This window comes from Silurus aristotelis (assembly GCF_946808225.1).
Source record: "Silurus aristotelis genome assembly, chromosome: 18".
NCBI lineage: Eukaryota > Metazoa > Chordata > Actinopteri > Siluriformes > Siluridae > Silurus > Silurus aristotelis.
The window spans coordinates 17,105,688-17,133,121 of record NC_139591.1 but is presented as its reverse complement, the minus strand read 5'-3'; the positions used below and the strand labels follow the sequence as shown (position 1 = coordinate 17,133,121).

The following is a 27,434-nucleotide window of genomic DNA, read 5'->3' as shown; positions in this document are numbered from 1 at the left end:
AAACGATAGGAAAAAACTAAGATATATTAGCAGCACAGATATCTATATTAAAGTCAACTCAAGTCAAGTTTTATCTATAGCGCTTAGAGAATTTAGGAATTAATTAACAGCATAGTTCAGCAACACCACAGTGTAGTTCAGTTACACTGCAGTATAGTTAAGTAACACCGGAGTATAGTTTAGCAACACCACAGTATAATTCAGCAAGTAGTAGTACACTGCAGTACAGTTCAATAACACAGCAGTATAGTTAAGCAACACCACAGTATTGTTCAGTAACATCGCAGTATAGTTAATAACACTGCAGTAGTTCAGTAACAGCAGTGTTGTTCAACAACATCGCAGTATAGTTCAGAAACACTGCAGTACAGTTCAGTAACACTGCAGTAATTCCGTTACATAGCAGTATTGTTCAGCAACACCAATTTTGTAATATGGGTAATATGATTTTCAAAAGACAAAATAGCTCCCAGGTCTTTTACTAGAAAAAAAATTATCTATAGTGTTGAATGCAGTTCTAAGATCTAGTAAAACTAACCGAGAAATGTAGCCTTGGTCTAAAGCTAAAATGTAGTTTCAGTGCTATGATGGGGCCTGAAACCTGACTGAAGCGCTTTAAAGAAATGTTTTCTTGTAAGAAGGAACATAACTGGGCAAACACAATCTTTTCTAAAATCTTAGACATGAACAGAAGTTTTGAAATGGGTCTGTAATTTGATAGTTCATTTGGATCCAAATTAGGATTTTTAATGAGGGGCTTAATAACTGCCAACTTAAAAGTAACACAGTATGATAATTTAGTTACACTGCAAGATATTTCAGTAACACTGCATGACATCTTAATAGTACTAGAGGGTATTTTACAAACACTGCAGGATATTTCAGTGTGACATTTCAGATTCGCCTCAGGAAATGTCAGTAACATTTCAGGATTTTTTAGAAAGACTGGGATTTTTCACAGACATCTTAGGATGCAAAATTTTTCAGTGACATCACATGATGCAGGATAGTTCAGTGACTCCTGGTTGTCCTTGTCTGTAATGATTATGACAACTCTGCACTTTGACAGTGTTTTGAATTTAACTGGATCTAATTAACAATAAAAAGCTAAAAAGTGACACCAGAGACCGTTGTCAGCACGCCTTACAAAATCCGAGAGACTAAAGGAGAAAAAAAACACTGTTTGTTTGCCAACACAACTTAATTTCCCTGCTAATTTGATGAGACAACCTCAAAGTAAAAACAAATAGGGACAAAACCCCACTTCCTTGTGGCGATGTAATTGCAGAGGCCATTGTGCATTTATCCAAATGAGTCCCTAATTGCCACATCTGTTAACCTGTTAAAGAGGTTGCACATCTGCTAATTGGCACAAACAGGTAGCAGATGTACTCTTCACTGCTGGGCATCTGCAATTAAAAAATGAGGTCCCAGTGAGCATTGATTAAACACTGTGAGGGGGGAGATGAATGATAATATTTTAGCACGTCTGAATTAAAACATGTGCTTGGTAAATGTATTTATGCATCTTTTTAATTCTGGTAGAGCGGATTCTTTAGGAGGATACAGACATAATCCAGCATTGGGATTAGAGATTAAACATGGAAGAAACAGCAATGTGTTCTATTTAAATGATAGAAGATTTCCATAATAGCTATGTTTGGCAGAAAAAAGTAAAACAATAACAAACCAGAGGTACAATAATCATTTTAATTCATTTACAAAAATCAGTAATCTGATATGATATATACATAAACAAAGGGAATTCTATGCTCATATTCATTAATGTCAATCAGGTTTTTTTTTGTTTTTTTATTTGAGCCACATACATAAACCTTGTGTTTATGAAATATATTGCACTTTCACATGCTTCTCAGCCACTACATAAATCACAATTAGCTCTTTATAGAGACATAACAGCAGTGCAGATAAAGCAAAAAACATTTTCTCTGTCATATTCTCATGCCCTGTTTCTAAACTCACTTGGTTCAGGGGTAGTGTTTGGAAAAAATAGACCTGTGCAAATAAAGCTTGAGTAACTTTAAACAGTCCCCAAAAAAAGAACATGTCGAATATGCAGATTTGTGCATATTACTAAATGTATCTGATACGAATATAGATAAAAACAACAATCTTTAGGTTACCCATTTAGGGCATTTTTGGAAATAAATAGTTTAAAATGTTTCAAACGGCAAATGCTAGACATCTGACTTAAGTCAAAGTCAAAGCCTATTACAAAAATAAATCATAAATCAATAGAAATTATTATTAAATACAGCTAATCCATGGGATATAACACTAGTGCACAATAAAAAAATATCTCCAAACCATCCTGTATGAAGCTGCACAAAAAAGGTCCAAGAGGTCATCCATTTCTCCCAGACTTCAGATTAATATATCTGTAACACACACAAACACACATATACATAATAAATTCAATAATATAATAACATAAATTCAAATGCTAAACTGTTCAAAATTTTGGCTCATTTACCTGCTGAATAAAAATGACTCTTTGCATGGGTTCCATTTTTTTTTTAACAATAACTTTCAATATAATATTCCTTCTTATTTTAAACATTTTGACAGCAACTTTAATGTAGTGGTTTCTGTTTTGGTTACTCCTTGGTCACACCCATTAGATCTTTGCCTATGCTTGAACGATTTACAAATCTCAGGTTTCAGTCATCACAACCTGCATCACAGATTTGTGTCTATATGCACATACACATACACATACAATCCAACATTCAGGAAAAGGAAGCAGGGTTAGAAAGCTACTATATTTAGAAGAAATCCTGAGAAATCTTCTGTTTCTTCAACAGTTAGGGTCAAAGCTGATGAGAGGCCTAGGTCGAAACCAGTCATGTCACATGGAAATTTTGGAGTATTAAAAATTGGGTTATGCAACCGCTGAAGTCCCATTCAGATTATGCAAATCATCTCGAGAACTGCCATGATTTTTGTTGTGTCTGAGACAGGGTTTTGAGTCTCCAGATCACCTTATTTAAACACAAGCACTTGCCATTAAGCACAAAAAATCTGACATTGAATTTTTGGACTGAAGTTGGAAATATCAAATCTATAAATGTATTAGGTATTTTACATTGACATTAAATAGGTTTTTGAGTGTAAAGTACCCCAAACATACAGTACACTTTAACTATTGTACACCATGCGCTTAACTCTCATGAAACCTCTCAACAAATGCACACGACTTCTATATTAAATCCTCACTCCATACACATAACTCAAATTTGTACACAGTCCGTTTCCCTACACTAGTTCTCAAAGTTTGTAGTGTTCATCTATTTCATGTGATCTTAGACAAACAAGTATGAAATTGCCTACGTTATTCATGTCTATAATGAAACCTCAGCTTTTGAACGTACCATGTTCTCACCTTCATTTGCATGTAAATCCAGTCAACAAAGGTGGTCACATTTCCATAAACACCCGGCCGGTTTCTGAGAGCGCAGCCCTGGCCCCAGCTTGTGTCTCCCACCAGCCACCACAGGAAATTCTCTGAAGTGACCAGAGGACCCCCGCTATCCCCCTAAAAATAAACAAAACAACAACAACAAAAAAAGAAAATCTTATTGTTAAGATTTGCAAAAAGGTTTAAGACATTTTTTTCCACTATTGTGTTATATGTTTCAGACGCTGACCTGGCACGAGTCCACTCCACCGTTCAGCGTGCCTGCGCATATCATGGTGTCTGTGATTATGCCGTTATAAACCTGCCGGCTGTTACATACTGTCCTGCTTATAAGTGAGACTTGAGCCTCACGTAACTCATTGGAGGCAGAACCTTGAAAAGAAAATGCATCTTAAGTTTAAATCTAATGTACACAATCGTCTAGTCTTTCTGTAAATCTGATGCTGAGCTCTGCTTCCTACCTTGATTCACAGTTGCCCCCCATCCAGTAACGTAGTATGTTCTCGATGTTGACAAGTCGAGACCGGTGTTTGGCAAGCACACTGGTGCAATGTTGGCTAAATAAGACAAATGAAACAAATAAATATTTGGTTCTGCATAAACAGACTTCCTGATTTTCCAAAGTGATTACTTCTGGTTTTGCTATCTTAGAATGTTTGTCAATTACTTTAGCTATAAACAATAAGCTCTAAACAGTCAGTACCTCAATTGGGACATGACATGAAACTGAAACTTATTACAGATTAACTTTGCTATTTTGAACAATATCATCAAATAGTATTACGCTGTTAGAAAGAGTGGAAAGAAAGAGTCATTTTACTTGTCACATGTACATTACAGCACAGGAAAATAATTTCTTTGCATATCCCAGCAATGTTAGGAAGCTGAGGTCAGACATGATACAGTGCCCCTAGAGCATAGAGGGATAAGGGTCCAAGGGTGACAGCTTTGATATACGGGGGGTTAACCCCCGACCTTCCGATTAGTAATCCAGAGCCTTGACCACTGAGCTACCACTTCCTTGTGTATACCACACCAGTATATACTTTATTTTGTTGAATAAACCTTTTTATCTGTTTATAATTACAATTATATAAGTCCTGATAAATTATATTTAACTGTAACATAGAAATAATAACAATAATATAAACCCATTAAATAGACTGCTGCCAGAGATGTTGTGGCAAAAATTCAGGTAGAAACCATGATATGACACACTATATGGACAAAAGTGTGTGGACACCTAACCATAAGATTGGTGTGTGCTTTTTAAATATACATTCCAATTTTAGTCTCCTATTTGCGGGAGACTAAATATATAACCTCTACTTTTATGGTAAGATGGTCCACTAGATTTGTGAGTCTGCTTGTGGAGATTTGTGCTTATTCAGCCACAAAGAGATCAGTAAAGTCAGGTACTGATGCAGGTTAAAGAGGCATGGGTACCATCAGCATTATGATTCATCCCAAATGTTTTCAGTAAGATTGGAGTTCTCAAGCAGGAGACCTTTCACTCCAATATCTTCATGGAGCTGGCTTAGTGCACAGGGGCATTATCCTGTAACAGGTTTTCGTCTCCTAGTTCAAGTGAAGAGAAAATGTAATGCTACCCCATCCAAAGACATTGTAAACAATTATGTCACTATAAACTTGTGGTAAAGGGTAGGGAAAGAAACAAATATCGCTTGAAAAGTCAGGAGTCCTTATACTTATGTCCACATCTTATTTTTTAGGATCACATTTCCTAGTTCTTCTTGTTCCTCATGTAACTTACACGACATTCGGAGCGGTGACCACAGTTTCATCAGCGCAATATCATTGTTATTGTTATCAGGGTCATAGCCAGGGTGGGCAATAACCTGAATGACAGAGTTGCCGATGGAGGAAGACATCTGGGTCAGGGTCAGAAACCCTGCAAACACCTTCCACTGACTTGGAGATGAAAATCTGCAAAATGGCAAAAGGACGTCGCTGAGTAAGAGCAGAATTTAAAAAAAATTCAAACAAAGAATGTCACATGAGCTTACGTCTGAACGCAATGAGCAGCTGTGACTATCCACGATGAAGTGATGATAGATCCTCCGCACATGTGGCTCCCCATGGCCTGCAGACTGACCTGCCAGGGCCAGCGCCCCGAAGTGTTCACTGTAACCCCTCCGACAATCCGCACTCCAGGGACAAGAGAGGATCCACAACCTACAGCACAACACAACAGCATAACTTGCTGTGGGGTTAATGTGATTTTACTTTGGTTAAATTATGTACTTTTTTTGGGTTTGGTCAGCATTTTTAATTAGTTCAGCTTTTAGTACTTTGTGCTGACGACTCAGGATTTTTCTCTACAGGAAGTTCGGTTTTTCACATCCCACTAATTCCTGGTGTGACTGGAGTAAAGGTAACCTTCACCAGAGTGAAAAAATATTTAGCTAATTATTTACCGATGCATTTCAAGGTCACTGCTGTATTTGTTGGGCAGCTCGAACTGGAAGGAGAAGCAAATCAATAAATCAGTTTTTATTAAAAAAAATAAATAAAAGCATTTTATTATTTTTATTATTATTATTATTATTATTATTATTATTATTATTATTATTATTATTATTATCTTCTTGTTTGAAGGGACATTTTTATGCTGCCACATCCAATGACATCCCATACAATTGTGGGACAACAACTTTGTGTCCCATACTGTCGATATAGATCACATTTAGTAATAATAATAATTATTATTATAATATAATAATTGAAAAAATATATATAATAATATATTTAAAATCATACTTGAATACTGACTTTCATTTATATACATTTGTATTAATTTTTAAAATGTTATTGTAATAGCGATGTAATACTTATTCAAATCAAAACATTCTAAAATAAGTATGCAATAATAAATAAGTAATAATGGGCTGCATGAATAAATCTGAATTACAGCACCTGTCTACTGTTAGTTGCTTATTTGTAGTTCTCTAGGTTTTATTTGGTCAGATAGACAGTCCATGATCATCATTGATTTATGGCTGATTAATAATGGTAATGATCATTTACCCATCAAACATTTCTGATAGCAATACAAATTTTCAGATTTTTTAGTTCAATGAATCCTGTTGTTGAATTTGTGCGAATTTCTTCTGGTTAAAATCCGAATATAGAAACTCTTAAGAATATTTAAAGCTCTACAGATACAGATAATGTACTTAAGTGTTTGGACAAGATAAATTCTTAATCAACTTAAGTGAATTATGAATTTACGAACAAAAAAAAGAATAGAGTATATGAGTAATTGTATTTTAAAATGAAAAACAGACCTGTCAGAGAGTGAGTCGTGTACAGACTCAGCACTGTATGCATTTGAGAAATCAGATTTGAGGATCATGTAGCCATCTGCTGAGCTCAAGCTTGGATTTATTGTCCCATAGCTAACATAGTCAGAACTAAAAGAAGAACAAAAACAATTACATCATGTTATTCCTAAAGACTTTTTCTGCCCAAGGTTAAATACAGATTGCTAAAGACTTCAGATACACCATTATTTTATTACATTTTTTAAAGGTGGCAGTGTAATGACACATAACAGGAAGTAAACCATTTATCCTACCTGGAGTAACCAATCTGTTGGCACACCTGCTTTCCAATGGTGTTGTCCCATCTGTCTGAACACACTGCCTTCCACTTTTGGTCTTTGTTTGAAAAGCTTTGCAGCATGAGATTAGAACCGTAGAAGCGAACTAAGAAAAACACACATTTTATAATTTGTGGAACTTGCCTCCACATAAAACTATTTTTAGTGTTAAATATAAGACATACAGCACTGGGCCTCGTCCTCGCCCGCGGGACAATCCGTTTGTCCATTACACCACTGCCATGAGCGCACACACATGCTGCTCTGTCCACATCTCCGCCCCATCACACACGCGCTGAACACTGGTTTCAACACACAGACCATGCTTATCAGAACATCTCTGAACTACTCAAAAAAAAGCTAATTCTTAGCTGACAAACCTATTACTTACAGAAGTACCAGATCAACACAGCTGCTACTGCCAAGATAATGAGGACGATGATAACAACTGCTGCCGTTATACATAGACATCGACTTCTGCTGGCTTGAATGGGAAACAAAAGTGTTATATTAACCTGAGACCCACTTTCAATTTACTCAAAAAGAAAAAAGCACACTGAAGCTTTATATGTTTGGACTTGAGAAGCCATTTTAAAACTTTTTCAGTTCATTCATAATGATATGGGAAATAATCGTGTTTAAAACGATAGAATTCTGTAAATATAATTATGCAACCGTGCCATTTGTAAAATGTGCAAGAGAATGTATCAATCTCCTTTATTTGTTTTCTTATATTTTATTAATAATACATCAATTTGACAACTTTCACAAAAAAAATTGATTTTCCAACAGTCCAATCCAAACTAGTTTCCAACATTCTACTAAATTTCCATCAAAATGATGAGCTTAAAATAGTATATTAAATAAAGGCAAATTCAACAAAAATTTATATTTATTACATTGTATTCAAAGAAATGTAAGATTATTAATCTTATACCTATATAATTTCTACTTGTTTTTAAGCTTAATATATGTCTTATTTATGTTGTGTTGATTAAATAATCTTATTCCTTTTTCAAAACAGAAAAAAATACAATTTTAATCTTGAAATATGTTAAAATGTCTAGAAATACACTTAAGTTGATATATTTTCATACACTATGCAGAATCTACCAAATATTAATAATTAAATAAAAATTATAATAATTAAAATTGCATTTTGTTTTTTGATTAGTCTATATAACAATAATAACTGAACGGATTTTTTCCACAAATTCGGTTCAGAGTTTTGCATACTCATGATTACATTAACTTTGTGTTGTTAGAATAAGCGGCTTTGTTTTGACATAGCAAGCAGTCACTCATTCTCAGGAAGGTAACATGATTCATTAAGATCAAGGGGGGGGGGACTTTAAACAGGGTGATTGGTTTAAATTATAATTTTTTTTAAGTGACACCATATTTTGCATATTCTGAATGGTGTATGTAAATGTATGAAAAAAAAATTCCATAAAAATGTTGAGGTACATACAGTAGCACTTCCCTGTGTAAATACATGAATGATGCTATTAACAGGTTTAAAAATGAACCAAAACTACACCATTACTGTTGGTTACCTTTTTGTGTCGATGGGGTATAAGGAAGTCCGGCTGTGACAGTATAGTGTGTATTGATGGGTGCCTGTACAGGTGCAAGTGCAGGTGTGCGTGGGAAGTTGGAGTACAGAGGTACGGAGGGATAATACGGCGGCGGATATTCAGGTGCTTGTGGCGGCGGTCTTTCTTCTTCATACTGAAATCCGTAGTTTACATGAGAAGGGTTGTTATACATCTGAAGGAGGAGATGCAAGAGGAAGTTGGTGCACATGTCAGCAAACGTAATGTGTATAAAACCCACAGAAGCCGTGTGGACTAAGCACCATTTCTGGAATGTGATTTGATAAACAGCCAATGAGTCATATAGAAATACTAAGAAACTCACAAAACTGATTGGACCAGTTTTGTAACAAATGTTCGTAACAGTACACAGTTATACACTAAGTATAAATACCCGAGGTGTGTTGTTAAACAAATATAAAGAGCACTGATGTATGAACTTCCCTGGAAACCGGGTGTCCAAGCAAAAGCTAATCTTTAACTTAATTTAGTAACTAAGTAAACTGAGCACTGCATTGTGCTCCAGTACTAACAGGAAAAATGCTTTGTTCTTCAGTGTACCCTGGTTTAACCACAGTGCTTCTGAATTCTTAGTTCTAATTGGCCAGTTGTTTTAAGAATAAATGAAACAGAAGAAAGATTAAGCATCGCAACTCTCACACAGCATGTCTGTTTTATCATTTATAGCTACATTTAATGCTGTGTAACATCTGTATGACAAATTACTGCCTGTTTTCAGTACAGAAGCTTAGGGAAACTGTAGATACCTTGATGAAATGATTATTTAACATTAATGGTAACAGTCTCTGCTATTAGAACCAACATTTTTTTTAAATAAAATGACTTCTACTGTTTGTTGTGTCTCATGAAACATAACAAGCTGAAAGACAGAGAAAAGAATAGAGAGATTAATGGGGGAAGGCCTGTTAATATCTGTTATAATAGCAGGGAAAACAGGAACTTTTTTGTGGCAGATGCCACAAAATTACGACATTTTCCACAGTAAATAAGAATGCCATTACTGGCAAATTTCTGTTCTATAAGTAGAATAAAACTCAGCTGTTACTCAAAAATAATAAACTTCAGGTTTATTGATAGCATGTCTTTAAGTGTTTTATTTCTTATTCGTATGTGAAGAACAGACATTTAAATTACTTATTATTTATTGAACCTTTAATGAAAACTGAATAAATGCGAAAGGATATTAGTAATCAATAGAATTACCTGTTTTAGTGTTACACTGGTAACTGGACCTTACATCATATTAATATATTAATACAAAATAATTTCTAATTTTGTTATCTAATTAATGTATCCAGGCTGAACAACCACCATATAAAACACTAGCAGAGAAAAAATGATGATGATCAGGTGATCAGGAATGTTTCTGTCATGTTTACATTGCTGACTCCCTCTGACTCATCCACATTAGCCCCGTACTTTTTGTTGCCATCTGCCCTGTTCATTGTTAGCTATGTATGCTAGCCTACGTCCGTAGTGTGTGAGAGCCAGGCAATGATACACCAGTGGTAGATTGAAAAAGCCACACTATGACAAGAAATAGGTTAATAATAAAAAAAAATAATAATAATATTTCCTACTTACACCCGGATAACACTGTACCATGTCCTTAAACATTAAAGTAACAATAAAATTCTCTCTCACTGTCACCCCTCTACTCTCCTCTCTCTCTCACTCTCTTTGTCGAGTTAAACATGCTTCTGAGGTACTGGTAGCCAATGCTCCTGTCCCTTTATTCTCTTTGGATCTTCCTGATTCATCCTGACATTGTACCTCTGGATGGAGTTCTCTTCAATTGGAGACCAGTCTGTGCAGCTGACGATGGTTCCACATGAACAGTCTGAAGATCCATGAATTCACTGAGCAAGTCAACTATGAGGATATGTTTGGACTGTGATATCATCAGTCTGTTACAATGGCTGAGGACTGCAGATAGCAGTATAGTTCTGTATCCTGGAACTATAATGAATGGACAATTGGTGCCACCCAGATGAGGATGCATTTCTTTTTGAGTCTGGTTTCTTTCTCATACCATCTCAGGGAGTTCTTTGCCACAGTACCCACTGGTTTGCTTATTAAGGATAAACTTATAATAAACAGACTTATAGGCACTAAACTTTTACAATCCACTTTATAAACTTGATAAACTCTGTATCTCTGTAAAGGTGCTTTAGAACAATAACCATTGTTAAAATTGCTGTACCATGCCCAGGATCTACCAGACTATGCCCACTACGGAGAGATAATCGTGTTCAGTCAGACGTACTTTGTAAAGATAACAAGTGGAGTGAAACAAAATAAATAAAAGCACTTAATGCCAATGGTTATTCTTATTCAGCTTTTATATTTTATTTCCACAAAAGATTTTTTATTTCTAGTTATCTACAATAATCCAAGACATGCAAAAATTTAACATGTCTCACATGATCGTGGACATTTGGTGAAAATAAAATGTTCCCAGCAAAGTGTTTCTTTAACAATTAACCTACTACATAACAGACCTAAGTAACAAATATACATCTCCAAACATAGTTAAAGAAAAAAAGGTAAATAGTTTCTGGTGTAACAGCCCTATACCAGAGGTAAATACTTTCCTGCTTCTGTATATATTTACAAACCTAATATCATTGAATGAACAAAAAACGTTTTACCTCTGAGACCTGTTGCTTCTCTCGTGGTTCCTCCCGTCTGACCAGCATTCGTTTCCTTCTCTCTTATTCTGTGTCCACCTTTCTTGTATTACTGGTAAAGAACAGCCACAGGACACACCCTTTTTCCCTACACACATGGGCCTATTAGGCCTCTTACTTCCCTTAACCCAATTTCCTGATTGTCAGGAGTGTTTCAGAGGCGTATAACACTGCAAGTGTGAAAAGAACAGAAAGGAAGTGTTTGCATTTCTGATACTCCTGATACGTCTGTGTCCTTTTGTTCGTGCGTTTGTTATTCAAACAAGATTCAGCCGAGAGAGATAAAGTGAGGTGAGATCGAAAGAGAGAGTGAGAGAAAAGAGAGCATGAGAAAAAAGAGAGCATGAGAGATTCACAGGCAGGTTATAAAATTGTTTGTTTCTGCTTTTAGTGAGAAGTTTGAAATGTGTTGCCAGGATCTTTTTCAGCAGGGTTAAAAAAATGAACAATTCTAAGTGCAATGTATTTATTTGAATTTAAATATAACAAATGAATACCCCCAAGGTATTTCCTTGTTCAATCCAAACACCAGGAACTGCCTAATTTAGATGGTGTGTGTGTGTGTGTGTGTGTGTGTGTGTGTGTGTGTGTGTGTGTGTGTGTGTGTGTGTGTGTGTGGGTGTGTGTGTGTGTGTGTGTGTGCACGTGTGCTTGTGTAGCTAAGCTCAGCTGGTTAAACAGTCTCAAATTGCACTCCAAAGCTCTGCATTTTTGTGGACTTTGTTATGTCAAACCTGCACCTATTAACACTAGCGGTCTTCCTTGCTGCCTAAAGACAGATGCTTAGAGATGAAAAGAACACCACACATTAATCATTTATTAGATTTTACATTGAGCTTTGAATTTATTAGTTACTAGTTGTGTGCATCTGAGTATTGGTCAGTATAGCTACAGAAGCTCAGTATACACAGTACTCGTGAGAGCAAATTTTAAAAAAGTAAAATAATTGTTACATTTTAGACACCCCAAGTCCTGTCTGTGAGATTTATTCACAGATTTAACAATTCTCCATTTAAAACACAGTTTTAGAGTCATTTATCTGAGAATAATCAATAAATAAGCTTTACTTGATTTCATTTAACAATAAAACCCAGAAAATCAACGCTTTCATTTAGTAACATTTATCTGAGGCTTAGGAGTCACTAAGAGAAGCGTTCATGTTAGTGTTATCTGTATCAAATGTCGACTTTGCACTGATTTTATTAAAAAAAAAAACCAAAACCAAAACAGGAAAAAAAAACTTTGGCTTTGTTAAAAAAATTCACAAACTGCATGCTGTATAATGCTGTCTCTCTCGCTCTCCCTCTCAAACACACACACACACACACACACACACACACACACACACACACACACACACACACACACACACACACACAAACAGACGCTAAAAAGCTCTGACACACCATATTATTTATAATATGACAAAAGTACAAGAAAGGTTTTTTTTTATCATAGGTACACTTCAACTATGAAAGACAAAATGAGAGGAAAAAAATCCTGAAAATCACATTGTCTGATTGTTAAAGAATGTATTTGCAAATTATGGTGTAAAATAAGTATTTGGTCACCTACAAAAAAATTTCTGCCTCTCACCAACTTGTAACTTCTTCTTTAAAAGGCTCCTCTGTCCTCCACTTATTTCCTGTATTAATGGCACCTGTTTGAACTCATTATCAGTATAAAAGACACCTGTCCACAACCTTAAACAGTCAGACTCCAAACTTTACTATGGCTAAGACCAAAGAGCTGTCAAAGGACACTAGAAACAAAATTGTAGACCTGCACCAGGCTGGGAAGACTGAATTTGCAATAGGTAAGCAGCTTGGTGTGAAAAAATCAACTGTGGGAGCAATAATTAGAAAATGGAAGGCATACAAGACCACTGATAATCTCCCTTCGATCTGGGGCTCCACGCAAGATCTCACCCCTGTGGGGTCAAAATGATCACAAGAACGGTGAGCAAAAGAAAAAAAAGAGCTGGGACCAAGGTAACAAAGGCTACCATCAGTAACACACTACACCGCCAGGGACTCAAATCCTGCAGTGCCAGACGTGTCCCCCTGCTTAAGCCAGTACATGTCCGGGCCCATCTGAAGTTTGCTAGAGAGCATTTGGATGATCCAGAAGAGGATTGGGAGAATGTCATATGGTCAGATAAAACCAAAATAACACTTCTTGATAAAAAATCAACTTGTGTTTGGAGGAGAAAGAATGCTGAGTTGCATCCAAAGAACACTTTACCTACTGTGAAGCATGGGGGTGGAAACATCATGCTTTCAGGCTGTTTTTTTGCAAAGGGACCAGGATGACTGATCCGCGTAAAGGAAAAAATGAATGGGGCCATGTATCGTGAGATTTTGAGTGAAAACCTCCTTCCATCAGCAAGGGCATTGAGGATGAAACATGGCTGGGTCTTTCAGCATGACAATGATCCCAAACGCACCGCCCAGGCAACGAAGGAGTGGCTTTGTAGGAAGCATTTTAAGGTCCTGGAGTGGCCTAGCCAGTCTCCAGATCCCAACCCATTGAAAATCTTTGGAGGGAGTTGAAAATCCGTGTTGCCCAGCGACAGCCCCAAAACATCACTGCTCTAGAGGAGATTTGCATAGAGGAATGGGCCAAACTACCAGCAACAGTGTGTAAAAACCTTGTGGAGACTTACAGAAAACGTTTGATCTCTGCTATCGCCAACGAAGGGTATATAACAAAGTATTGAGATGGGGAGATTTTTTTTTCTTATTTTATCCCTCATAGTTGAAGTGTACCTATTATTAAAATTACAGGCCTCTCTCATTTTTTTAACTGGGAGAACTTATTGGTGGCTGACTGAATACTTTTTAGCTCCACTGTATTGCCTTAAAATATTGCCATTTGAAAAAAATATTATTTCTTTTTTAACATTATATATAAGAATATATATTCTAAATATAATTATAATTTCTTTCCTAGTGATTCAGCTAGGCTGGTGGCTTTCCTAAACTGTTTTATTTCGTTCTGGTTAGTTTTTTTTTACTCCATCCATAATAGTGTTTGTAAATAGAGAAAAATCTATGTTCAAATGTTTTTTTTTTTTTTTATATTATTATTTTTTTGTTTTGGCTTGTTCATGAAAAGAGATTGTAATTGTTGGAGAAGTGCAGTCATATAAAAGGAATAGAACACAGTACAACACCTAGAAGTGTTGTAATTGGAAAACATCAGGGTTTTTACTGTAGCTTCACTATAATTAATTATTTTTATATTAATTACCAACAAAGAGAATGTTTATACTTTAGATAATGTTTAACATTGTGTTGTTCTCTCATTTTAGATTTGATTTGATTTGATTAGATTGACATGGTGCAAAGTGTAAATTTAAGAAATACAATACATTTATTTACTCTTGTGTTTAACTGACAGTAATTTACTGTTAAATCCACATAATGTTTTGTTATATTTATTTTAAATCAGATTGTTGTTTTATTGTTCCCACATTTAATTTAATTATTTTTTATTTGACAAATGACAAAACAGGCTTGCATTTTTTTTAACTTTTCACTGATCTGAATTGCTTTAAGAGTAATAATCACTGAACAATGCTATACAATATAATATATTTTATTGTCCTGATTCAGGTGACAAATATTAGCATATGGAATTCTTCTAGATGTTTAAATGATGCGTAAAATATGAAATGTAATAAAATATATAGTCTAGTGTTAAAGTGGGATAACTGTGTGCTTGATGTGGGATAAATGTGTGCTTACAGCATACATAGGGTAAAGAGTGTGTATATAAAACCCTTCTCTGGTAAATGATCTTCTGTCTTCTGTCAACAGGTTCTACAACCAGATTTGGGGAAATGTAATTATCTTACATAAGTGGGTGGGGTTAGCAGCACTGCTTGTTGCTGATTGGCTGTGTGTACTGTGTATCACACCTGCAATCCTTATACCCAAACATTCCGGTACTCTTTCTCTCAGATCATGTACAATAACAGTGTGGTTATGTTCGCTGTTATAAATAGTAACATTATGACACTGTTCATTCATTTACACTTAGTAGCCGCATACCAGGAAGTGTGTATTTCCTTCTAATGGGATGCCAGTAAATAAACACTCCCATAAACTTTAATGATTTTGGTGAAGACATTGTGGGCCCAGAAGAAACCAGGACAGATCACAGTGAAAAAAATGCCAGACACTAACATAAGCTCAGGGCCCTGAAGTAGTGAGGTGACAACAAACTTTTATAACATAAAAAAAAGTTCACTGTTGATTACTGTCAGCAAGGCCTCTAACACTCTGAACGACTTAATAATGAAAAGATAACATTGTCAGTTTTGCTAGATTGGTTAAGTTTTGGGGAAAAATAAAACTTTGAAGACAAGAACAGCTCTCTCTCTCTCTCTCTCTCTCTCTCTCTCTCTCTCTCTCTCTCTCTCTCTACCTCAGTCTTCATGTCAACAACGCTCACAAATTGCTGTTCAAATACTCCAGCGCTACACTAAGACACTACAAGTGATAAACTGTAACTCTTTACCTTGATCATAAAAAGGATTCCTAATGAATAAATGAGTGAGTTGTAGAGAAATGTAGCGCCTACTGCTGGCCAACATGTGGAACTGCAACAATTATGAGTTAAGGACTGTTATGTGAATGGAATTTCAAATCTTTTCAGCAAGTCAGACCATTTGGCTCACCAAGAAGATTCAAATCACAAGCAATAAAAACTGACCATATGATCCGATCTCTTAAAATGATTCTCAGTAAAAACGACTATCATATTTTCTATCGTTCCTCTTTGCTGAACTTTACCTAAAGCACCGTAATATCACATATTCCTCTCCCAACTAAGAGCCGAATCATAAACAACGGTCACATCAATAATAACAGCTGGCTTATTCAAGCTCACATACAACTCGTTGCTATTTTTTCATAAACCGAACAAAGATACAATATTGCTGATATTAATTTTTATTCTTCTTTGCCAAGATGTGGCTGAAATATTATTTATGACTTGGTTCACCAAGAGGATCCGACTAAAGTATAAGATTCATCTCACTAATAAAAGTTGATTTTTTATTTATTTTTTGGCTGATAAGTGGCTCTTTAATGCTATATATTCTTGAGTGTTTAATACATCTTACTTTTTTGACATGATGATAGCAAAATTAATCCTTTTCTTTTTTTATTTACTGGATCAGAAGTGAAAAAGGGTTGCCAATTTTTTTGTTTTGTTGGATTGTTAAAGACAGGCTCAGTTTAAAACCTGGTGCCCTCTTGAGGTTTACACTGACTAGAACACAAAAAAATGTTTAGTTCCATTTACTCATTAATTGCATTAATCCATTAAAATGTTTATTTATTTATTTATTTATTTATTTATTTATTAATTTTTTTTGGGGGGGGGGGTTTAAAAAATTGCTGTAATTTAAAATGAAAATTTTAGCGTTAATCATTAAGCGTGTCTGCTCTTGTGTGTTTAATACATTCTACTTTTTGGACATGCTGATGCCAGAATTAAGCTTTTTCCATTTTATTCACTTTATCAGCCACTACTTTATCAGGCCATTTGATTATTTATTTATTTCATATTTTGATGTTTGTTGGCTGTATGAGGAGTTAAATGTTAAATACAGGCTAGATTGTGCCCTCTTGTGGATTTTACTGACTAGAGCACAAAAAAATATTTATTCATTGTATTAAACCATTTGAATGTTTTGTTTTTTGTTTTTATTGACATATTATAAATAAACTATTGTTTTTTTTCAGTATTCGCAATGCCTTTTTGTATTTGCTAACAACCCAGCCATTAGGGGGGCACAAGCCAGTGTACTCTTAGTGCCGGTCCCAAGCCCGGGTAAATGGGGAGGGTTGCGTTAGGAAGGGCATCCAGCGTAAAACATGTGCCAAATCAAATATGCGGATCACAAATGAGAATTTCATACCGGATCGGTCGAGGCCCGGGTTAACAACGACCGCCACAGGTATCGTTAGCCGACAGGGTACCGGTGGAAATTGGGCTACTGTTGGCCGAAGGAGGAGAAGGAGAGGAGGAAGGCGTCTACAGAGACGGCAGGAAAAGGAGCAGTGTAGGAGAGTAGAGGTTCGGGTTGGTACTTTAAATGTTGGTACTATGACGGGTAAAGGGAGAGAGATAGCTGATATGATGGAGAGGAGAAAGGTAGATGTGTTGTGTGTTCAGGAGACCAAGTGGAAAGGGAGTAAGGCCAGGAACATTGGAGGTGGGTTTAAACTGTTTTATCATGGTGTGGATGGGAAGAGAAATGGTGTAGGGGTGATTCTGAAGGAAGAGTACAGTAAGAGTGTAGTGGAGGTGAAGAGAGTTTCTGATAGGGTGATGATCGTGAAGGTGGAAGTTGAAGGGATGATGATAAATGTCATCAGTGCCTATGCTCCACAAGTTGGCTGTGAGATGGAGGAGAAGGAAAGATTCTGGAGTGAATTAGATGAAGTGGTAGATGGTGTACCTAGGAAAGAACGATTGGTGATTGGGGCAGACTTTAATGGGCATGTAGGTGAAGGGAACAGAGGTGATGAGGAGGTGATGGGTAGGTATGGTTTTAAGGAGAGGAATGTGGAAGGGCAGATGGTGGTAGATTTTGCTAAAAGGATGGAAATGGCAGTGGTGAACACGTATTTTAAGAAGAAGGAGGATCATAGGGTGACATATAAGAGTGGAGGAAGGTGCACACAGGTGGATTATCTTCTGTGTAGGAGATGCAACCTGAAGGAGATTGGAGACTGTAAGGTGTTGGCGGGGGACAGTGTAGCTAGACAGCATCGAATGGTGGTCTGTAGGATGGTTTTGGAGGCGAAGAAGAAGAGGAGGAAAGTAAGGTTTGAAAGAAGAATAAGATGGTGGAAACTGAAGGAGGAAGAGTGTAGTGTGAGGTTCAGGGAAGAGGTCAGACAGGGGCTTGGTGGTGGTGAAGAGGTGCCGGATGATTGGGCAACTACTGCAGGAGTGATGAGGGAGGCAGCTAGAAAAGTACTTGGTGTGACATCTGGAAATAGAAAGCAAGACAAGGAGACGTGGTGGTGGAATGAGGAAGTGCAGGAGAGCATTAGGGGAAAGAGATTGGCAAAACAGAAGTGGGATCGACAGAGTGATGAGAAAAGTAGGCAGGAGTACAAGGAGATGCGGCAGCAGGTTAAAAGGGATGTGGCGAAAGCCAAGGAAAAGGCATATGAGGAACTGTATAAGAGGTTGGACACTAAGGAAGGAGAAAAGGATTTATACCGATTGGCCAAGCAGAGGGACCGAGCTGGGAAGGATGTACTGCAAGTTAGAGCAATAAAGGATGGAGAGGGAAATGTGTTGACTAGTGAGGAGAGTGTGTTGAGAAGATGGAGGGAGTATTTTGAGCAGCTGATGAATGAGGAAAATCAGAGAGAGAGAAGGTTGGAGGATGTGGAGTTGGTGAAGCAGGATGTAGATAGGATTAGTAAGGAGGAAGTGAGAGCAGCGATTAAGAGGATGAAGAATGGAAAGTCGGTTGGACCAGATGACATACCGGTAGAAGCGTGGAGATGTTTAGGAGAGATGGCAGTGGAGTTTTTAACCAGATTGTTTAACAGGATTCTGGAAGGGGAGAGGATGCCTGAGGAATGGAGAAGGAGTGTGCTGGTACCGATCTTTAAGCATAAGGGAGATGTGCAAACCTGCAGTAACTACAGGGGAATTAAGTTGATCAGTCACACCATGAAGTTATGGGAAAGAGTAGTGGAAGCCAGGCTGAGAGAAGAGGTGACCATCTGTGAGCAACAGTATGGTTTCATGCCGAGGAAGAGCACCACAGATGCCTTATTTGCTTTGAGGATGTTGATGGAGAAGTATAGAGAAGGACAGAAGGAGCTGCATTGTGTATTTGTGGATTTAGAGAAAGCGTACGACAGGGTGCCGAGAGAGGAGTTGTGGTATTGTATGAGGAAGTCAGGTGTGTCAGAGAAGTATTTGAGGGTGGTGCAGGACATGTATGAGGACAGTGTGACGGCAGTAAAGTGTGCAGTAGGTACGACAGACTGGTTCAGGGTGAAGGTTGGACTACATCAAGGATCGGCCCTGAGCCCTTTCCTGTTTGCAGTGGTGATGGACAGGTTGACGGACGAGGTCAGACAGGAGTCTCCCTGGACTATGATGTTTGCAGATGATATTGTGATTTGTGGTGAGAGTAGAGAGCAGGTTGAGAAGAGCCTGGAGAGGTGGAGATATGCGCTGGAGAGAAGGGGAATGAAAGTCAGTAGGAGTAAGACAGAGTACATGTGTGTGAATGAGAGGGAGGGCAGTGGAGTGATGCGGTTGCAGGGTGAAGAGGTGAAGAAGGTGGAGGAGTTCAGGTACCTGGGGTCAACAGTGCAAAGTAATGGAGAGTGTGTTAGGGAAGTAAAGAAAAGAGTGCAGGCAGGGTGGAGTGGGTGGAGAAGAGTGACAGGAGTGATTTGTGATAGAAGAGTATCTGCAAGAATGAAAGGGAAAGTTTATAGGACTGTGGTGAGACCTGCGATGTTGTATGGATTAGAGACAGTGGCATTGAGTAAAAGACAGGAGGTGGAGCTGGAGGTAGCAGAGCTGAAGATGTTGAGGTTTTCGTTGGGAGTGACGAGGATGGACAAGATTAGAAATGAGTTTATTAGAGGGACAGCACATGTAGGATGTTGTGGTGACAAGGTGAGGGAGGCGAGATTGAGATGGTTTGGACATGTGCAGAGAAGGGACATGAATTATATTGGTAGAAAAATGCTGAAGATGGAGCCACCAGGTAGGAGGAAAAGAGGAAGGCCAAGGAGGAGGTTCATGGATGTGGTGAGGGAAGACATGCAGGTAGTTGGTGTAAAAGAGGCAGATATAGAGGACAGGGTGGTATGGAGACGGATGATCCGCTGTGGCGACCCCTAATGGGAGCAGCCGAAAGAAAAAGAAGAAGAAGAACTTCCTGTGGTTAAAACTGTGAAATATACTGTATAATTTGACTCACCAGTAGGAGCCAATTCAATGATTCCTTCAGCGGCCAAACAACTTATTGCTGGGGCTTTTTCTAATTCATAAAACTATGCTATATCTCACAAAAGTGAGTACACCCCTCACATTTCAACAAGTTTAATCTTAGTATAATCTTCTAAAAGGGACAATACTCTCTTCTTCTTCTTCTTCTTCTTCTTCTTTCGGCTTCTCCCATAGGGGTCGCCTCAGCGGATCATCCTTCTCCATACCCTTCCTGTCCTGTAAATCTGCCTCTTTCATCCCAACTACCTGCATGTGTTCCCTCAGCACATCCATAAACCTCCTCGTTGGCCTTCCTCAACATACATCCATGCAAATCCACGTCCTATTGATCATGTTTCTGTCATGGCAATGAACACGCTGAGGATTAAAGAATAAAAATTTGATGAAACTATTATAAACTTGTTTGGCTCAGATGGTATCCAGCTGTGTGGTGATGCCCTGGTGAGGAGCACCAAGAAAATTGTGTCTTGCCTACAATCAAACATGGTGGTGGTGGTAGCATCATGGTCTGGGGCTGCATGAGTGCTGTTGGTACTGGGGAGCTGCAGTTCATTGAGTAAACATGGTTTCCAACATGTGCTGTGACATTCTGAAACAGCTTCCCGTCAGAAAATGTCGAAACAGTTTTTCAACATAATAACGACCACAAGTGCCTTGCTGAGGAAGCTGAAGGTGATATAGCTAAAAACAGAAGGTGAAAAAGCACCATGTGTCTAACATCCAGCAGTTCCGTGATGTAATTATGGAAGAGTGGAATGAATGGTGTATTCCATGTCCAGGAGGATTAAGGCAGTGCTAGATAACAATTGTGTTCACACTAAATATTGACACTTTGCACAGTTATGACATGCTCAGGGTGTACTCACTTTTGTTGCTAGTTATTTAGACAATAATGGCTGTATGTTGAGTTATTTTCAGAGAATAGTAAATCTGTACAGCTATACAAACTGCACATCGACTACTCTGTGAGATACTGTGCTTACAAGACCACTAGCTCTTTTTTTTAAACCATACTACAGCTAAAACTGTGAAACCCCTTTTTTAAGTAGAGTACATCAAAGAAATGAAGGCAATGACAAGGACATTAACTCTGGAAATTTGTCAACTCTTTGCAGACACTTTTTACTCACAGCTCAAAGATTTTAACATAAAAACATCTATACATTGAAGGCAGATTTTCAAACTTATGCTTGAATTTGCAGAAATTTTTCAATGGTTAAAAATATCTAGTTCATTCATAAATTTTGTCTAACCTTATGGTATTTTGCAAATTATCACAGTTTGCTCTCTAGCATTTTATTAGTTGAAGTGGTTTTTTTTTTTTTTTTTTTTTTTTAAACATAACTCATTGAAACAGTGCACCTTTTTAAAAAAAGTTTTACCTTACAACATAAAACATAAGTGCATCATGTTATACTCTACATCAGGGGTGCCCAATACGTCGATCGCAATCTACAGGTCGATCGCAAAGTTAGTGAGTGTAGATCGCATGACATTAAAAAAATAGATATTTATTTATGCATTTTTAGTAGGTAGATAATTTTATAAGTAGCTCGCATGCTGAAAAAGTGTGTGATCATGTTATGATATGAACCATGGAATTCAACATGAATAGATCACGTTCCTTCGCTTTCTCAAAGTGACTTTGAAAAAAGGTTTTTACCAAAACAAATAAATTTAAAATGCTAAGCATGTAAACCAAAAAAAAAAAAAAAACCCAACAATTAATGACCTTTTATTGCATCAGCATTTTTTAATAACCTCTACACCGGAAAACACAATCAGAAGACACTTTAAATAAAGCTAATCTTAAATATATGTTACTTGATGAAGGATTTCAAATGTTCGACAAAACAAAAACAACAAAAAGACATTTAATAATTTCTCTGATGCTGACAGAGGGAGTGACCTATTCTGGAGTGATTGTAACCGTATAGAGTTGGAGTCGTACTGTCTGGTAATTTGACCTGTCGATGTTAAATTGAAAAAGAGATCAACAGATCTACAGCTACAGTTTCTGGATGAGAACAGACGAGGCTCCGCCCCCACCATTGCAAATGCCCGCCAGGCCGTATTGCCCAGGCTGCAGATGGTGCACCATGTGTCCGACTATCCTCGTCCCAGACATTCTTAGGAAAAAACAAATATAAAACAGGAATTAGAGTTAAGATAACTGCACCTAAGACAATACTTTTACTAATTGTGTGACTGCATGTTTGTTTACATTCAGCAAATATTTTTTTTAACCGATCTGTTATTGTTTGTTGTTATTTACCCAATAGGGTGGCCGAGAGACACTGCACCACCATTGATGTTTACTTTGCTCGGGTCGATGTCCAGCATCTTAATGTTGGCCAGAACAACCACGCTGAACGCCTCGTTTATTTCCCACATGGCTACATCCTCTTTCTTTACACCGGCCGCGCTCAGCACCTACACCATAATATGACTCAATATACAAAGCTCAGAAATGTGTTCTCTCGACGTAAAAAACAAACAGTTGCTCACCTTGGGTACAGCGAAGGCCGGAGCGATCGGGAAGTCGATAGGAGCCACGGCAGCGTCAGCAAACGCTACGGATTAAATAGAGTCAGGTTTAATAAAGAAATGCAACAACAAATAGCAAGAGAGAGATGATAACTGTTTTTTATAACCAATTATAAAAAAAAGATAGTTTTGGTCACTATTAACGCAAGATGCTTGAAATCTCACCTGCAATCCTCGCCAGTGGTGTGACGTTAAGTCTCTTTGCTGCGTCTGCGGTCATGAGGACGATCGCAGCCCCGCCGTCGTTCAGCGTGCTAGCATTAGCTGCCGTCACCGTGCCTGCAAATCAGATATGCCCACAAATGCAATTAGAGTATTTGGAGAAACGGAATGATACTATTAAGCAGTTTCCATCATATAAGTCAGTACATTTGGTCTGAAATTGAAAAATTATATTTATTACTTAAGTGAGGCAGTTTGGTCAAAATTCATACAGTTTAAATTTAGACACATTTTATCAGTATAATTAATCTAATAGAAAAACCAAAGAAAAAAATGTCTTACCGTTTTCTTTCTGGAAGACGGTCTTTAGTTTGGGCACTTTGCTAAAATCCACCTTCCTCCATTCTTCATCCTCTTTAACTACAATATCCGGCTTTCCTGGATGAAAAAATCATATAGAATAGAATACAATAGAATTTATTTGTCACATTACAGCACAGTGAAATTCATTCTTTGAATATCCCAGCTTGGGGTCAGAGCGCAGGGTCAGCCATGATACAGCGCCCCTGGAGCACAAAGGGTTAAGGGCCTTGCTCAAGGGCCCAAGAGTGGAAGATGGCGATACCGGAGCTTAAATATAATTTTGCACCATTCATGTAGAACTGTGATAATCAAAATATTTCAAATAACCCAGACATTAAAAACTGACTTGTAATGTCTACAATTAAACAATAAATGTTTCGTTTGCAGAGTTTCCAAATTTTAAATATCTTTTTCTGGCCCATCAGTTCCTTAGCTGTACCTTTTTACTCCTCATCCTTAAGGAAATTAATTAAACAGTTTTAACAGAAAGGTCAGTTGTAAATGTAGTTCCACATTATTGGGATCACAATAAATAGAAATAAATGTAAAAAAATATATAATTTTATTAGGTCAGCAAATAAAAAAAAAAAATCTGTCCTTTAATGAAAAATGTTATAAAAATGTGCAAGTTGAAGGAAGGATTACATTTATGTTGAAAGGATGTGTGGATTTTGATCGAGTTACCCTGAGATCCTCTTATTCAATGTCTATGAAAGCATCATGACGGCACTTTTTTGTACAGTAACCAGCAGGTATGACTGACCCTTCTGAGGGATGCTGACTGGAACCACCTCTTTGGCCAGGATTCCGGACTCCCATGCTGCTTTGCTGCGTGTGTATGAGTTAATTGCATAGGCGTCCTGCTCCTCTCGGGAAATGCTGCTTTTCTTGGCTGTATTTTCTGCACAGTTCCCCTAAACATGAAACAGTCATGACTGGCATGTTTAAAGGTAAACTCAATACAGTTTTTTGTACTAAAACAGGAAGGAAATTACCATGTGAAATTTGTTGTACACATCCGTAAGGCCGTCCTTCACGATGAGGTCCTCCATCTTTACCCCACCGTACGGAAGAGTCTCTCTCGCCAGTATGTAAGGAACCTGAGACATGCTCTCCATGCCGCCTGCTACCATCACATCCTAAAAACGCCCACATTAAATTATCCCTCAGCCTCAAATAGAATATTTTCTTCCATCCGTCCAAATATTCAATGAAAAACCACATAAGCGGAGAGGAATATGTTTTGCACAAGCAAGTCGTTTTATTTAAAGCTACGGACTGATACCTGGTGCCCACACATTAGACTCTGAGCAGCCATCATGATGGACTTCATGCCTGAGGCACAGACTTTGTTAATTGTCGTCGCTGGAGTGGACAGAGGAAGACCTGCAAGATAAAGAGACAAAAATGATCATATATCTAATGACAATTTTTCATAATAGACATGCTGATTGTATTTAGTGGTTTCTATCGTACATACTGTATTTCATGCCACTTTGCTGCAACTGCGTTTTCTTCTGTGCCCCCTAACCCCCCATGATGTTTACATGGTTAATACTGTATAAGTGTTACTTAAAATCTCATTGAAACACTGCTATAAATGAGGATGTTTAATTTATTAAGTCCTTATCGCTCTTAGTATGAGATTAAACCAAGACGAGGCCGTCCAGAGTTCAAGGACTTGACATGTTTTCGTGTTTGTTTGCCCTTTTGTACCACAGTCGTACCAGCGCCGAGAAGTGCTTGTCGTGTTGGAGCTTGCCCTTCACCCGCCTGCAGCACATTGCCCATGTAGACCTCCTTCACTTCCTCTAGTGGAATTCCTGCAAAGACCAGACAACAAATCTCCACCTCAGGCTACACTAGAGTATGTATCATTCACACGCTACCCCTGAAACAAACAATGCACAACACGTGCTTGTGTCAATGTTCTATCAGTGAAAATAAGCAGTTTTAGCAGGTGTATATTAGTAGGTCTTTACCTGCCTGCTCGATCGCTCCTTTAATGGCGATAGAGCCCAGCTTGGTTGCAGGAAGCGACGAGAGACTGCCCTTAAACGACCCTATAGGGGTACGGACTGCACTGACAATGACAACTTCCTGTTGGAGTGCAAATATATAATATATATAAAAACTTTTATAAAATTACTTCAACATCTTTCTATAAAGAGAAGATACATGGTGTGGGTCTGTGGCTTGTTCATAAGATTAGATAAACCTTTATTCGTCCCACAGTGGGGAAATTTCTAGCACTTCACACATACAAAGTTATGGAGATAATTTAGAGATTTTTTTAAAGTAATATTTACATAGTGTCCATGCAAAATCTAAAGAAAAAATCACTTTAAAGTCATTTTACTTTCACTCATACAAAAACACTGATTTATTTCTATTATTTATTTATATGCACTATAGGGATAAAAGCATTGGGATACCTGACATTTACAGCCATATGTGGTTCTTCCACAAACTGTTACCACAAATCTGGAGGGGCACAATTGTATAGAAAGTCTTTAGACGTTGTAGCGTTACATTTTCCTTTCACTTAACTAGGAAACCCAAACCTTTTTTCAGCATGACAATTTCCATAAGCTCCATTAATATATGCTTTACATGGGTTGGAGTGAAAGATATCATTCTATAGAGCCCTGACCTCAACCTATTGAACCCCTTGAACTTGAAAATGGGGACTAAATGTGAAATGAGACATCCCAAAATTTCTATACAACTCTTATGTCCAGGTGTCCACACACTTTTGTCCATATAGTGTATGTTGGTTGTGTTGAAATGGTAACTGAATGAAAGCATTTTATTTGGTTCAAACCATTAATATTTATCTTATAATTACAGCTGACATTAAGCTCCTGAAAGACTTTTTCAGGAAGAAAAAAAAAAAACAGAACAAAAAAAAACTAATAACTTGGTATAATTTTATGCATTTATATTGACAACTCACATTGAGAGTAGGGCGTGATGTGTAAGTCCTGGCCACATACTTGTGTGCCTGTGGAAACATATTTCATGCTTTTGGTGAAGACATTTAACATGTAAAATAATTATATATTAAGTGCACAATCAAAAATAATCAATAAAACGAAGCTAGAGCTGAAATGTAATCTCTTTATCTGTTATATATAAACTTTTAGGCCTGCAGCTGCTACAAGACACAGGCTGCATCTCAAACCGCGCTTTCCGCACTGCACAAGTGCACTTCGTGTACCCTGCACGTCATTGTATTCCAGGCGTATGAAGTGCACCTAATTAGGCATCACAAAGCCCAATGGGATTCAGCCCCGGCTACTAGGGACTTGATTTGGCTGTGGAGGAGTAAAACGACCATGCTAGCCGGCTATACGTGGTGCTGTTGACTCAGGGGGGAGAAAGAAAGGTTCACAGATCGACTGAACTTGCATCGGCTATTTAATTTTTACTCACCAGCCGCCGGCAGAACTGAGTGCGAGTGCTGAAGAGTGACATCGCTACCACAAAGCGAGTTTCACCTTCACCTCAGTAGGGAAAAAGAGCTTACAGGGAGAACAGCCAATCACGCTGGGAGGTGTGGTGTTGCCGCGCCCCTTACAAAAACTATGGGTAGTGTAGTTTTCTTACGGATTGCGCTTTGTAGTCATATATACAAGACTTTCTAATAGTAGTTCATTTTTGTGTATGTGGATCATTAAGGATAATGAAATGTGCAACATAAATGTTATTTTATTTATTTTGAATATTTGTACATATAGTGTTCCGATTAAATATTTATTTATTTATGTAATACTCATATGCTGTCACTATTAAAAAAAAAAAAATAATATATATATATATATATATATATATATATATATATATATATATATATATATATATATATATATATATTCTTAAATACATTACAGCACTTATGTTTAGGTTCTTTAGTTCAGGATTTTATATATTTCCAGTCCAAGTCACACTTCTTGTATATACACAAATTGTGGAACAATTTC

The 27,434-nt window shown here is 37.4% G+C and overlaps 2 protein-coding genes and 1 long non-coding RNA gene across 4 annotated transcripts; all 3 read right to left on the bottom strand.

Moving 5' to 3' along the window:
- Positions 1-1,696: 1,696 nt before the first annotated feature.
- On the bottom strand, positions 1,697-11,453 carry tmprss2 (transmembrane serine protease 2). Of its 2 annotated transcripts, none has more exons than XM_083567525.1 (13): positions 11,329-11,453; positions 8,618-8,831; positions 7,453-7,545; positions 7,247-7,363; positions 7,038-7,167; positions 6,748-6,873; positions 5,878-5,921; positions 5,467-5,635; positions 5,214-5,386; positions 3,901-3,996; positions 3,669-3,811; positions 3,393-3,556; positions 1,697-2,399 (listed from the first exon to the last, which is right to left on the bottom strand). In XM_083567525.1, coding segments are annotated over exons 1-13 (1,518 nt in total). In that variant the 5' UTR covers positions 11,377-11,453; the 3' UTR covers positions 1,697-2,398. The 2 variants fall into 2 exon arrangements, with proteins under 2 accessions (XP_083423651.1, XP_083423652.1); XM_083567526.1 differs by having other exon boundaries at positions 3,404-3,556.
- A 3,053-nt stretch (positions 11,454-14,506) lies between these two features.
- On the bottom strand, positions 14,507-17,147 carry LOC310740980. Its single transcript, XR_014537806.1, has 2 exons — positions 16,777-17,147; positions 14,507-16,445 (listed from the first exon to the last, which is right to left on the bottom strand). It is a non-coding gene; the product is annotated as an uncharacterized lncRNA (long non-coding RNA).
- Positions 17,148-22,098: 4,951 nt separating this feature from the next.
- On the bottom strand, positions 22,099-27,037 carry acat1 (acetyl-CoA acetyltransferase 1). Its single transcript, XM_083568921.1, has 12 exons — positions 26,887-27,037; positions 26,408-26,455; positions 25,434-25,551; positions 25,179-25,274; positions 24,737-24,837; positions 24,447-24,590; positions 24,215-24,365; positions 23,431-23,526; positions 23,092-23,205; positions 22,888-22,952; positions 22,655-22,812; positions 22,099-22,508 (listed from the first exon to the last, which is right to left on the bottom strand). Exons 1-12 carry the CDS (start codon positions 26,926-26,928, stop codon positions 22,388-22,390), a joined length of 1,254 nt encoding a protein of 417 aa, XP_083425047.1. The 5' UTR covers positions 26,929-27,037; the 3' UTR covers positions 22,099-22,387.
- Between the last annotated feature and the right edge of the window lie 397 nt (positions 27,038-27,434).

What these genes read in the sequence shown, in the direction of transcription:
- acat1 (XM_083568921.1), bottom strand. Translation starts at nt 26,928, where the DNA reads ATGTCACTCTTCAGCACTCGCACTCAGTTCTGCCGGCGGCTG. An exon ending in CTCAGTTCTGCCGGCGGCTG is followed by an intron (nt 26,456 to 26,886) that starts GTGAGTAAAAAT and finishes ATGTTTCCACAG; the next exon opens with GCACACAAGTATGTGGCCAG. An exon ending in CGGCCTTCGCTGTACCCAAG is followed by an intron (nt 22,813 to 22,887) that starts GTGAGCAACTGT and finishes ATTATGGTGTAG; the next exon opens with GTGCTGAGCGCGGCCGGTGT.
- tmprss2 (XM_083567525.1), bottom strand. Translation starts at nt 11,376, where the DNA reads ATGCTGGTCAGACGGGAGGAACCACGAGAGAAGCAACAGGTCTCAGAG. An exon ending in CGAGGACGAGGCCCAGTGCT is followed by an intron (nt 7,168 to 7,246) that starts GTATGTCTTATA and finishes TGTTTTTCTTAG; the next exon opens with TTCGCTTCTACGGTTCTAAT. An exon ending in GTGGAGTGGACTCGTGCCAG is followed by an intron (nt 3,557 to 3,668) that starts GTCAGCGTCTGA and finishes GTTTATTTTTAG; the next exon opens with GGGGATAGCGGGGGTCCTCT.